This window comes from Lutra lutra, chromosome 8 (genome assembly GCF_902655055.1).
Source record: "Lutra lutra chromosome 8, mLutLut1.2, whole genome shotgun sequence".
Lineage (NCBI taxonomy): Eukaryota > Metazoa > Chordata > Mammalia > Carnivora > Mustelidae > Lutra > Lutra lutra.
This window is the reverse complement of record NC_062285.1, coordinates 12,051,343-12,065,511: the sequence shown is the minus strand read 5'-3', so window position 1 is coordinate 12,065,511 and position 14,169 is coordinate 12,051,343. Positions and strand designations below refer to the sequence as shown.

General features: G+C 38.3%; 1 protein-coding gene across 1 annotated transcript in view; it reads left to right on the top strand.

The window, feature by feature from the left end:
* MPP7 (MAGUK p55 scaffold protein 7) overlaps positions 1-14,169 on the top strand; it is a 285,707-nt gene that overhangs the window by 188,414 nt on the left and 83,124 nt on the right. Inside the window, 2 exon segments of the mRNA XM_047743326.1 lie at positions 12,795-12,876; positions 13,457-13,542. Coding sequence (XP_047599282.1) covers positions 12,795-12,876; positions 13,457-13,542 — 168 coding nt within the window.

Genomic DNA, 14,169 nt, shown 5'->3' with positions numbered 1-14,169 from the left:
TAATAAGGCAAGTTTACTTACAAAAATAATAAAATTGACTAAAACTACAGTAATTAGTTAAGGGGAGGTGCAAAATAAAGAGGTATAAAGTGTGACATAAGAAATATAAAACAAGGGAGGCAGGAAGAAAAAAATGTAAAGTTTTAGAATATGTTCAAGTTAAGTTGCTGTCTACTCAAAACAGACCACTATATAAACGGGAAGTTATAGGTGGACTTCACAATAACCACAAAGCAAAATTTATACTGAATACACAAAAGAAAATGAGAAAGGAATCTAAACAATATAAAAGGAAACCATTGAACTGCAAGGGAGGAGAGAGAAAAGAAGAACAGATGGGAACCATGAAAACAGCCAGAAGACAATTAACAAAATGGCATTGAGTATGTACGTACCTATCAGTAATTACTTTAAATGAACTTAATATTCCAGTCAAAGACAGAGAGTGGTTGAGTGGATTAAAAAAAAAAAAATCCATATGCTCTCTTTAAGAGGCTCACTTCAGAAGTAAGGACATACATAAACTAAAAGAATGGAGAAAGATCCTCCATGCAAATGGAAACAAAAAGCTGGCATAGCTATACTTAGAACAGACAAAATAGACTTTAAAACAAAAACTATAGTTAATAAGAAAGGGTGTTATGTAGTGAAAAAGTTCAGTCCAACAAGAAGACATAACATTTATAAATATATATGCACGAAATATAGAGGAACCAAGATATGTAAAGTAAATATTACAGACATAAAGGGAGAAATTGACAGTAATACAATAATAGTAGGGAACTTTTAACATCACACTTACATCAGTTAAGTGTGGATACATCTTCCAAACAGAAAGTCCAGGAGGAAACCGTGGCTTTGAACAATACATTAGACCAGAAGGACTTAATAGATATGTACAGAACATTCCATCGAAAAAGAACAGAATACATATTCTTCTGAACTGCATGTGGAACATTCTCCAGGGTAGATCATGTTAGGCCACAAAACTGGTCTCAAATTCAAGAAGATGAAATATCAAACATCTTCACCCACAATGGTATAAAACTAGAAATCAATTATAAGAAGAAAATTGGGAAAACTCCCAATATAGAGATCAGACAACATGTTGTTCAACAATCAGTGAACATTGAAGAAATGTTGAAGAAATCAAATAAGAAATGAAAAAGTACCTAGGGATAGAAATGAAAATAGGAACACCACAAATCCAAATTTTTTAAATCCATGAAAGTGATTCTAAATGGGAAATTCATAGCAGTACAGGCCTACCTCAAGTAAATCTTAAATAATCTAATTTTACACAAAAAGGAAGCCCATAGTTAGTAGAAGGAAAGAAATACTAAAGATCAGAGCAGGAATAAAGGAAAGAGACAAAATGATAGAAAAGGTCAATGAAACTAAGAGCTGGTTCTTTGAAAAGATAGAGCAAATTGACAAACCTTTGGCAAGACTCATCAAGAGAGAGGATTCAAATAAAATCAGAAATGAAAGAGGAGTTCCAACTGACACCACAGAAATACAAAGAATCATGAAACTATGAACAATTATATGCCAACAAATTGGACAGCGTAGAAGGAATGGATAAATTCCTAGAAACATAAAATTTTCTAAGACCAAGTGATAAAGAAATAGAAAATCTGTATAGACCAATTACTAGCAAGGACATTGAATTAATAATCGGAATTTCCCAATAAAAGTCTAGGACCAGATGGTTTCACAGATTATCAAACATTCAAAGATTTAATATACATCCTTTTAAAACTCTTAGAAAAAATTGAAGGGGAGGGAGCACTTGATGAGTTTTAAAGCTTTACTCTGATACCAAAACTAGACAAGAATACCACATATACACAAAGTTACAGGCCAGTATCATTAATGACACTGATGAAAAAATTCTCACCAAAATATTAGCAAAGTGAGTTCAGTAATACATTAAATCGATCATAAACCACTATCAGGTGGGATTTAGTCTAGGGAGTCAAGAATGGTTCAATGTCCATAGATCAATCAACATGACATACCACATTGACAAAGGACAAAAATCATATGATCTTAGTAGATGCAGAAAAATCATTTGAGAAAATTCAACATCCATTTATTTTTTTATTTTTTTTAATTTTTTTATTTTTTCAGCATAACAGTATTCATTATTTTTGCACCACACCCAGTGCTCCATGCAATCCGTGCCCTCTACAATACCCACCACCTGGTGCCCCCAACCTCCCACCCCCCACCCCTTCAAAATTCTCAGATCGTTTTTCAGAGTCCATAGTCTCTCATGGTTCACCTCCCCTTCCAATTTCCCTCAACTCCCTTCTCCTCTCCATCTCCCCTTGTCCTCCATGCTATTTGTTATGCTCCACAAATAAGTGAAACCATATGATAATTGACTCTCTCTGCTTGACTTATTTCACTCAGCATAATCTCTTCCAGTCCCGTCCATGTTGCTACAAAACTTGGGTATTCATCCTTTCTTTTTTCTTTTTTTTTTCTTTTTTTTCTTTTTTCTTTTTTTTTTTTTTTTTACAGCTTTATAAACATATATTTTTATCCCCAGGGGTACAGGTCTGCGAATCGCCAGATTTACACACTTCACAGCACTCACCATAGCACATACCCTCCCCAATATCCATAACCCCACCTCCCCTCTCCCAACCCCCTCCCCCCATCAACCTTCAGTTTGTTTTGTGAGATTAAGAGTCACTTATGGTTTGTCTCCCTCCCAATCCCATCTTGTTTCATTTACTCTTCTCCTACCCCCTTAACCCCCCATGTTGCATCTCCTCTCCCTCATATCAGGGAGATCATATGATAGTTGTCTTTCTCCGATTGACTTATTTCGCTAAGCATGATACCCTCTAGTTCCATCCACGTCGTCGCAAATGGCAAGATTTCATTTCTTTTGATGGCTGCATAGTATTCCATTGTGTATATATACCACATCTTCTTTATCCATTCGTCTGTTGATGGACATCTAGGTTCTTTCCATAGTTTGGCTATTGTAGACATTGCTGCTATAAACATTCGGGTGCATGTGCCCCTTCGGATCACTATGTTTGTATCTTTAGGGTAAATACCCAGTAGTGCAATTGCAGGGTCATAGGGTAGTTCTATTTTCAACATTTTGAGGAACCTCCATGCTGTTTTCCAGAGTGGTTGCACCAGCTTGCATTCCCACCAACAGTGTAGGAGGGTTCCCCTTTCTCCACATCCTCGCCAGCATCTGTCATTTCCTGACTTGTTAATTTTAGCCATTCTGACTGGTGTGAGGTGATATCTCATGGTGGTTTTGATTTGTATTTCCCTGATGCCGAGTGATATGGAGCACTTTTTCATGTGTCTGTTGGCCATCTGGATGTCTTCTTTGCAGAAATGTCTGTTCATGTCCTCTGCCCATTTCTTGATTGGATTATTTGTTCTTTGGGTGTTGAGTTTGCTAAGTTCTTTATAGATTTTGGACACTAGCCCTTTATCTGATATGTCATTTGCAAATATCTTCTCCCATTCTGTCAGTTGTCTTTTGGTTTTGTTAACTGTTTCCTTTGCTGTGCAAAAGCTTTTGATCTTGATAAAATCCCAAAAGTTCATTTTTGCCCTTGCTTCCCTTGCCTTTCGTGATGTTCCTAGGAAGATATTGCTGCGGCTGAGGTCGAAGAGGTTGCTGCCTGTGTTCTCCTCGAGGATTTTGATGGATTCCTTTCTCACATTGAGATCCTTCATCCATTTTGAGTCTATTTTCGTGTGTGGTGTAAGGAAATGATCCAATTTCATTTTTCTGCATGTGGCTGTCCAATTTTCCCAACACCATTTATTGAAGAGGCTGTCTTTGTTCCATTGGACATTCTTTCCTGCTTTGTCGAAGATGAGTTGACCATAGAGTTGAGGGTCTATTTCTGGGCTCTCTATTCTGTTCCATTGATCTATGTGTCTGTTTTTGTGCCAGTACCATGCTGTCTTGATGATGACAGCTTTGTAATAGAGCTTGAAGTCCGGAATTGTGATGCCACCAACTTTGGCTTTCTTTTTCAATATTCCGCTGGCTATTCGAGGTTTTTTCTTGTTCCATATAAATTTGAGGATTATTTGTTCCATTTCTTTGAAAAAAATGGATGGTACTTTGATAGGAATTGCATTAAATGTGTAGATTGCTTTAGGTAGCATAGACATTTTCACAATATTTATTCTTCCAATCCAGGAGCATGGAACATTTTTCCATTTCTTTGTGTCTTCCTCAATTTCTTTCATGAGTACTTTATAGTTTTCTGAGTATAGATTCTTAGTCTCTTTGGTTAGGTTTATTCCTAGGTATCTTATAGTTTTGGGTGCAATTGTAAATGGGATGGACTCCTTAATTTCTCTTTCTTCTGTCTTGTTGTTGGTGTAGAGAAATGCAACTGATTTCTGTGCATTGATTTTATATCCTGACACTTTACTGAATTCCTGTGCAAGTTCTAGCAGTTTTGGAGTGGAGTCTTTTGGGTTTTCCACATAGAGTATCATATCATCTGCAAAGAGTGATAGTTTGACTTCTTCTTTGCCGATTTGGATGCCTTTAATTTCCTTTTGTTGTCTGATTGCTGAGGCTAGGACTTCTAGTACTATGTTGAATAGCAGTGGTGATAACGGACATCCCTGCCGTGTTCCTGACCTTAGCGGAAAAGCTTTCAGTTTTTCTCCATTGAGAATGATATTTGCGGTGGGTTTTTCATAGATGGCTTTGATAATATTGAGGTATGTGCCGTCTATCCCTACACTTTGAAGAGTTTTGATCAGGAAGGGATGCTGTACTTTGTCAAATGCTTTTTCAGCATCTATGGAGAGTATCATATGGTTCTTGTTCTTTCTTTTATTAATGTGTTGTATCACATTGATTGATTTGCGGATGTTGAACCAGCCTTGCAGCCCTGGAATAAATCCCACTTGGTCGTGGTGAATAATCCTTTTAACGTACTGTTGAATCCTATTGGCTAGTATTTGGCGAGAATTTTTGCATCTGTGTTCATCAAGGATATTGGTCTGTAGTTCTCTTTTTTGTTGGGATCCTTGTCTGGTTTTGGGATCAAGGTGATGCTGGCCTCATAAAATGAGTTTGGAAGTTTTCCTTCTATTGCTATTTTTTGGAACAGTTTCAGGAGAATAGGAATTAGTTCTTCTTTAAATGTTTGGTAGAATTCCCCCGGGAAGCCGTCTGGCCCTGGGCTTTTGTTTGTTTGGAGATTTTTGATGACTGTTTCAATCTCCTTACTGGTTATGGGTCTGTTGAGGCTTTCTATTTCTTCCTGGTTCAGTTGTGGTAGTTATATGTCTCTAGGAATGCATCCATTTCTTCCAGATTGTCAAATTTGTTGGCGTAGAGTTGCTCATAGTATGTTCTTATAATTGTCTGTATTTCTTTGGTGTTCGTTGTGATCTCTCCTCTTTCATTCATGATTTTATTTATTTGGGTCCTCTCTCTTTTCTTTTTGATAAGTCTGGCCAGGGGTTTATCGATCTTATTAATTCTTTCAAAGAACCAGCTCCTAGTTTCGTTGATTTGTTCTATTGTTTTTTTGGTTTCTATTTCATTGATTTCTGCTCTGAACTTTATGATTTCTCTTCTCCTGCTGGGTTTAGGGTTTCTTTCTTGTTCTTTCTCCAGCTCCTTTAGGTGTAGGGTTAGGTTGTGTACCTGAGACCTTTCTTGTTTCTTGAGAAAGGCTTGTACCGCTATATATTTTCCTCTCAGGACTGCCTTTGTTGTGTCCCACAGATTCTGAACTGTTGTGTTTTCATTATCATTTGTTTCCATAAATTTTTTCAATTCTTCTTTGATTTCCTGGTTGACCCATTCATTCTTTAGAAGGATGCTGTTTAGTCTCCATGTATTTGGGTTCTTTCCAAATTTCCTCTTGTGATTGAGTTCTAGCTTTAGAGCATTGTGGTCTGAAAATATGCAGGGAATGATCCCAATCTTTTGATACCGGTTGAGACTTGATTTAGGACCAAGAATGTGATCTATTCTGGAGAATGTTCCATGTGCACTAGAGAAGAATGTGTATTCTGTTGCTTTGGGATGAAATGTTCTGAATATATCTGTGATGTCCATCTGGTCCAGTGTGTCATTTAAGGCCTTGATTTCCTTGTTGATCTTTTGCTTGGATGATCTGTCCATTTCAGTGAGGGGAGTGTTAAAATCCCCTACTATTATTGTATTCTTGTCGATGTGTTTCTTTGATTTTGTTATTAATTGGTTTATATAGTTGGCTGCTCCCACGTTAGGGGCATAGATATTTAAAATTGTTAGATCTTCTTGTTGGACAGTTCCTTTGAGTATGATATAGTGTCCTTCCTCATCTCTTATTATAGTCTTTGGCTTCAAATCTAATTGATCTGCTATAAGGATTGCCACTCCTGCTTTCTTCTGATGTCCATTAGCATGGTAAATTCTTTTCCACCCCCTCACTTTAAACCTGGAGGTGTCTTCGGGTTTAAGATGAGTTTCTTGTAGGCAACATATAGATGGTTTTTGTTTTTTTATCCATTCTGATACCCTGTGTTTTTTGATTGGGGCATTTAGCCCGTTAACATTCAGGGTAAGTATTGAGAGATATGAATTTAGTGCCATTGTATTGCCTGTAAGGTGACTGTTATTGTACATTGTCTCTGTTTCTTTCTGATCTACTACTTTGAGGGTCTCTCTTTGCTTAGAGGACCCCTTTCAATATTTCCTGTAGAGCTGGTTTGGTATTTGCAAATTCTTTCAGTTTTTGTTTGTCCTGGAAGCTTTTAATCTCTCCGTCTATTTTCAATGATAGCCTAGCTGGATATAGTATTCTTGGCTGCATGTTTTTCTCATTTAGTACTCTGAATATATCATGCCAGCTCTTTCTGGCCTGCCAGGTCTCTGTGGATAAGTCTGCTTCCAATCTAATATTTTTACCATTGTACGTTACAGACTTCTTTTCCCGGGCTGCTTTCAGGATCTTTTCTTTGTCACTAAGACTTGTAAAGTTTACTATTAGGTGACGGGGTGTGGACCTATTCTTATTGATTTTGAGGAGGGTTCTCTGAACCTCCTGAATTTTGATGCTTGTTCCCTTTTCCGTATTGGGGAAATTCTCTCCAATAATTCTCTCCAGTATACCTTCTGCTCCCCTCTCTGTTTCCTCTTCTTCTGGAATCCCAATTATTCTAATGTTGTTTCGTCTTATGGTGTCACTTATCTCTCGAATTCTCCCCTCGTGGTCCAGTAGCTGTTTGTCCCTCTTTTGCTCAGCTTCTTTATTCTCTGTCATTTGGTCTTCTATATCGCTAAGTCTTTCTTCTGCCTCATTTATCCTAGCAGTGAGAGCCTCCATTTTTGATTGCACCTCATTAATAGCTTTTTTGATTTCAACTTGGTTAGATTTTAGTTCTTTTATTTCTCCAGAAAGGGCTTTTATATCTCCCGAGAGGGTTGCTTTAATATCTTCCATGCCTTTTTCAAGCCCGGCTAGAACCTTGAGAATCGTCATTCTGAACTCTATATCTGACATATTACCAATGTCTGTATTGATTAGGTCCCTAGCCTTTGGTACTGCCTCTTGTTCTTTTTTTTTGTTGTGAATTTTTCCGCCTTGTCATTTTGTCCAGAAAAGAGTTTATGAAGGAGCAAGTAAAATACTAAAAGGGTGGCAACAACCCCAGGAAAATATGCTTTAGCCAAATCAGAAGAGATCCCAAATTGTGAGGGGGGAGAAAGGCGATAAAAAGGGGTTCAAAAAGAAAAAAAAAAAGACACTATTAAAAAAAGAAAGCCGATAAAGAAAAAATATAAAAAGAGAAAAAAAATATATATATATATATTAGATAAACTATTTAAAAAACGTTAAAAAAGAAAACGGTAAAAGTTAAAAAAATTTAGCAGAAGAAGAGAAAAAGAAAAAAAAATTGAAAAAGAAAAAAAAAATTAAATTAACTCCAAGGCTAAAAAATCATGGGGAGAAAGCCATGAGTTCCGTGCTTTGCTTTCTTCTCCTCTGGAATTCGGCAGCTCTCTTTGGTATTGAAACTACACTCCTCCGTAGGTGAACTTGGTCCTGGCTGGGTTTCCTGTTGATCTTCTGGGGGAGGGGCCTGTTGTTGTGATTCTCAAGCGTCTTTGCCCCAGGCGGAGTTGCACCGCCCTTACCCGGGGCGGGCTGAGTAATCTGCTCGGGTTTGCTTTCGGGAGCTTTTGTTCCCTGAGCGCTTTCCGTAGAGTCTGGAGGACGGGAATGAAGTTGGCGGCCTCCTGTTGTCCGGCCCGGAGGAGCCTGAGAGCCCGGGGCCCCACTCCTCAGTGCGCCCTCAGAGAACAGCGCCCAATGACTCCCGCCACCCTGGCCTCCGGCCCCGCTCCGAGCCGACCGAGCCTGTGACCGGTTCAAGGCAACCCCGAGCTGAGAGTCACTCCTCGGCTCTGTCTCTGCAGCCGGCTTCCCCGTTCTAATACCGGTAAGCTCTGCGACACTCAGACACCCCCATCCTTCTGCGACCCTGCGGGACCTGAGGCCGCGCTACCCCGCCTGGGCTTCACCCCAGTTAAGCCTCTGGAGCGATGTCCCGCAGCGGAACAGACTTTTAAAAGTCCTGATTTTGCTCCGTTGCTCCGCCGCTCACCGGGAGCCGGCCCCTCCCGCCGCGGTCTATCTTCCCGTTGCTTTGGATTCACTTCTCCGCCAGTCCTACCTTGCAGAAAGTGGTTGATTTTCTGTTTCTGGAATTGCTGTTCTTCTTCTCTTCAATCTCCCGTTGGATTTGTAGGTGTTTGCAATCTTTAGATAAGCTATTTAGCTGATCTCCCGCTACCCGAAGTAGTCTCAGCTGCTACTTCTCCGCCATCTTGACTCCTCCCCCCTCAACATCCATTTATATGATCCAAACTCAATGAAGTGAGGAGAGATAATAAAGGCCATATATGACAGACCCACAGTTAACATCATACCCAACGGTAAAAAGCTGGCAGTTTTTCCTCTAAAATCAGAAACAAGAAGAGGATTACACCCTATTGCCACTTTTATGTAACACTGGAAGTCTTAGGCATAGCAATTAAGCAAGAAAAAGAAGTGGAAACCATCCAAGGGAGGAAGAACTAAAACTATAACTATTTGCAGTTGACATAATATTATATGTAGAAAATCCAAAGACTGCACCAAAACTGTTAGAACTAATAAATGGGTTTAGTGAAGTACAGGGATACAAAATTATCATAACAGAAATATGGCATTTCTATACATGAATAATGAATTATCAGAAAGAGCAATTAAGAAAACAGTCTCCAAAACGAATAAAATACTCAGGAATAAATTTAACCAAGGAAGTGAAAGATCTGTGTATGGAAAACCATGAAATTGATGAAAAAAAAAGACACAAATAAATGGAACGATAGTTCATGGTCATGGATTGGAAGAATTAATGTTGTTAAAATGTCCATACTACCTATAGCAATCTACAGATTCAGTGCAGTCCCCTCTCAAAATTCCATTGCCATTTTTCATGGAACTAGAACAATTCTAAAATTTGTATGGAACCACAGAAGATCCCAAATGGCCACAGTTATCTTGAGAAAGAAGAACAAAGTTTGAGGCCTCATGCTCCTTGATTTGAAATCATACAACTACAGTAATCAAAACAATTTGGTATGGGCATAAAAACAGACACACTGACCAATGGAACTGAACTGAGAGCCCAAAATTAAACCCACACATAGTATGGACAATTAATTTGTAACAAAAGAGCCAATGAGGGGGGAGGGGGGTTGGGAGAGGGGGGGTGGGATTATGGATATTGGGGAGGGTATGTGCTATGGTGAGTGCTGTGAAGTGTGTAAACCTGGCAATTCGCAGACCTGTACCCCTGGGGATAAAAATATATGTTTATAAAAATAAAATTAAAAAAAAAAAAAGAGCCAATGACATACAACGGAGGAAGAAAAGTCTTTTCAATAAATGGTATTGGGAAAAACTGGACAGCCACATGTGGAATAATGAAACTTGACCACTGTTTTGCACTATACTCAAAAATGAACGCATAGTATTATATTAAAGACCTGAATGAAAGACCTGAAACTGTAAAATTCCTAGAAGAAAACATAGGTGGTAAGCTCCTCAACATGTGTCTTGGCAATATTTTTGTAGATCTGGCTCCAAAAGCAAGGGAAACCAAAATAAACAAATTGGACTCCATCAAACTTCTGCAGCAAATCATTGAAATGAAAAGATAATCTACTGAATAGAAGATTTTTGCAAATTATATATCCGATAAGGAATAATGTCCAAAATGTATGAATAACTTATACAACTCAAAAAATAAAATAACAAAACAAAACCCAAACAACTCAATTTAAAAATGGGCAGAGGATCAGCATGGACACTTTTCCAAAAAGACATCCAGATGGCCAATAGGCACATGAAAAGATGCTCAATATCAGTAATTACTAGGGAAGTGCAAATCAAAACTGCATTTGATGTGTCACCTCACATTAGTTAGAATGGGCATTATCAAAAAGACAAGATATAACAAGTGTTGGTGAGGATGTAGAGAAAAGGGAACCCTTGTATACATTCATGGGAATGTAAATTAGTGCAGCCACTATGGAGAACAGTAGGGAGACTTCTCCATACTGTTAAAAAATTAAGATTGAACTAACATATGATCCATCTGTTCCACTTCTGGCTGTTTATCTGAAGAATATAAAAATACTGACTTGAAAAGGTGTATGCCCTGGGTGCCTGGGTGGCTCATTTGGTTAGGTGTCTGCCTTCAGCTCGGGATATGATCCCATGGTCCTGGGATTGAGTCCCTCATTGGGCTCCCTGCTCAGCAGGGGGTCAGCTTTTCCCTCTACCCCTCCCCCCTGCTCATGATCTCTCTCTCTCTCCACCTAATAAAGAAATAAAATCTAAAAAAAAAAAAAAAGAAAGAAAAAAAAGATACATGCTCCCCTATATTCATTGTGCCATTATATATAATAACCAAGACCTGGAAAGAACCTAAATGTCCAGTAGTAGACAAACAGGTGAAGAAGATATGGTGTGTACGTATATACAGCAGAGTATTACCCCACATTAAAAAGGAATGAAATCTTGCCATTTGCAACAACATGGAGAGATCTTGAAGGTGCTATCCTAAGTGAAAGAATTTAGAGAATGACAAATACCATATAATTCTATTCATATGTGAAATCTAGAAAAAAGCAAATGAACAAATAAAACAAACTCGTAGATACAGACAACTGATTGGTAGCTACCAGAAGGTTGGTTGGGGGACAAAATGGGGGAATGGGGTCAAGTAAATAGTGATGGGTGGTAACTGGACTTCTACTCGTGATCTCTGTAGTCCATACAGATGTCAAATTGTAATGGCGTATACCTGAAAGTCATAATAATGTTACATACCAATTTTACCTCAATTAAAAAAAGAAAAGTATGGGGGAAAAAGAACCCTCTGAAAAAATGGGTAATTAATCTTAAATTCGGTTACCAGACCCTTCTGCCATTAGGCATACTCTGATGGGAGGATTTGAGATACTGTTAAGGCAAATGAAAGTTTGTGTAATCACACTAGTTTTATTAGAAATATTACATTTCTGGTGATCTTGGCTATAAGTAAACTTTAAAGAAAAGCAGAACTTACCATTAACAGTAAGTTAATGATGGGTCTTTATGGGTCTGGTGTTTACAATTGTGGAGAGATGCTCATTTAAATCTTTGGACATGACCACATGCTTGGTGAAGAAAAGTGTCACAAAATAATCTGATCACTTATTTGATTTTTTTAACCATTATTAGGTATCTGATAGCTGTCATAGAAAATATATTTATTATAAATGTATTCCTGATTTTGTTTACATACCTTTTTTAATGATACACACGTGTGTATTGACATGTGAGAAAAATGCGACTTTCTTCTTCCGGTGAATTCTGCCACCATCTAACGTGCATCTTTTTAGCTGTGTGTTGCCATTGTAGAATGCATTCCTACACCGATGCCAGTTTCTTAGAAGGAAAGTCATAAAAAGGTGTTCAAAGTAACCATTTGTGCCTGATGTTCTTATAAAGCAACATTCAGTTAATTTGCTTCTGAACATCCATAAGTGAAGAATTTCTGGATCCTTTTTGAAATTGTTTCCTAATCTTATGCCAGAATGTTGGTTCTCTTTGTACTAAGTGTAGTCCTAGTACGTGAAGACCTTGGAGTTACAGATCTTTTCCCCATTAGTTTATCTTAGCACTAGGTAAGGAATATGACTAATTTCGGAGTTTAATTTTTCTCTTTTTTTGTCATTATGTCTGAGTTCCTTTACCATAGTAGTGTAATAAAGGATCGTGAAACTAAAAGCCAGATGCCCTTGGTTTCAGTTTTCTAATTTATATGAGATTTTTGCATTCACTTAATCTCAGTGGAGCCCACCTTCTTCATGGGGTATTAGAAAGACAAAGTGAGATGAGCAGATGCTGTCAAGGGGCAAAAACAAATAGTATTCAAATAGAAGGCACTATAATGGAAAAAGATATTTGTATTTTTCATCATGTTGAAGAGGTTAAAGACTTAAAAAAATCCTTAAATGGTGCTGAAAACTGGAGAGGTTCTGTCTGATAGAAAATTTTTCCCAAGTCAGGAGTGTTTGTACGATGAGGGGCATGGTGTCTGTTCCTCCTGCCTCGTACCTTTAATTTTTGTGTAATTGTTTTCACTTTTTCCGGATTAGATGTCCTTATTTCTGCTCCCTTTCCTATCACCCAGTGCACACCTTTACCCACGGGTACTTTTTTTTGTTTTGTTTTCCTTCAAAGGGAGCTACCATTAAGAAAGACGAGCAGACTGGAGCCATCGTTGTGGCTAGAATCATGAGAGGAGGTGCTGCGGATAGAAGTGGTAAGGATTTAAAAAAAAAAAAAAAAGAGAGAAACAAGTGGTAAGGGTTTCAACACCAGCCACGTGGACAAGTTATGTTGCATTTCATGGGCAACATTTCCAACATGTAATTAAGAGGATAACGATCTTTTGATGTAATACATCAAAACAGTAAGATACTTTGCTCTGTGTTGAACTGTGGAAACCTGTTGAAATACATGATACTTCTCACTCGACTTTACAATCTCAGTTTACATGGGCTTCCAGAGTGATATTAGGGTCTGTTTCAAGTGTTCCTGATTCGAAAAGGACGACTGCATGTGTGCAGCCTTTAAAACAAGATAAAAATTCTTTTGCTAGGTGAAAATAATACACGTTTCTAGACAAAGGCCGGGCTGCTGGTGTCATTTCTTTGGCAGTGTTATAACGTGGTAGTCTTTGATTCATTGCTGTTTAGAGGCACAGAATCTGAAACCAGAGAAGCCTAAAGGTGTCCTCATGTATTCAGGGCACCAAACAATGCTCAGAGTCTGGACACAGTTGAGAATTGCGGTTCTTTCGTAGGTAACTCTGCTAATTTACCCAATTTGCTACTTCTCAGGTCTTATACATGTTGGTGATGAACTTAGGGAAGTGAATGGGATTCCAGTCGAGGATAAAAGGCCTGAGGAAATAATTCAGATTTTGGTAAGCTGAAAATGTATTTTAAACTTGCAATAAAAATGAAATTGGGGTGCCTGGGTGGCTCAGTGGGTTAAGCCGCTGCCTTCGGCTCAGGTCATGATCTCGGGGTCCTGGATCGAGTCCCGCATCGGGCTCTCTGCTCAGCAGGGAGCCTGCTTCCTCCTCTCTCTCTGAGTGCCTCTCTGCCTGCTTGTGATCTCTCTCTGTCAAATAAATAAATAAAATCTTTAAAAAAAATGAAATTGAATTAGTATGTTTCAGACTTGGTTACAAATGCAGAATTTGGATTTAGCTGTCCAGAGCTGTAATCCCAGCTTTATTACTTAATCCCTGTATATTCTTGGAAATTACCTTACTCTTTGCATTGTGCCAGTGTTTTCATTTACAAAATGAGAGCAAGAAGAGGTAAATACCTCCTGGCAGTGTTTTGAGGATTAAATGACTAATGTATATAAAGATTTTATTTCAGGGCCTGTCTCAAATGGGCACTTAAGAGACGGCATCGACTCTGTTATTCGTGATGAATTTTTCTTTTCCTTCTCCCATGGACATGGGCAAACTCTTGGCTATGCTTTCTAGGTATCTAAAACCGTGAAACTGATTTAGATGCCTTGTGAAATCTAAAACAGA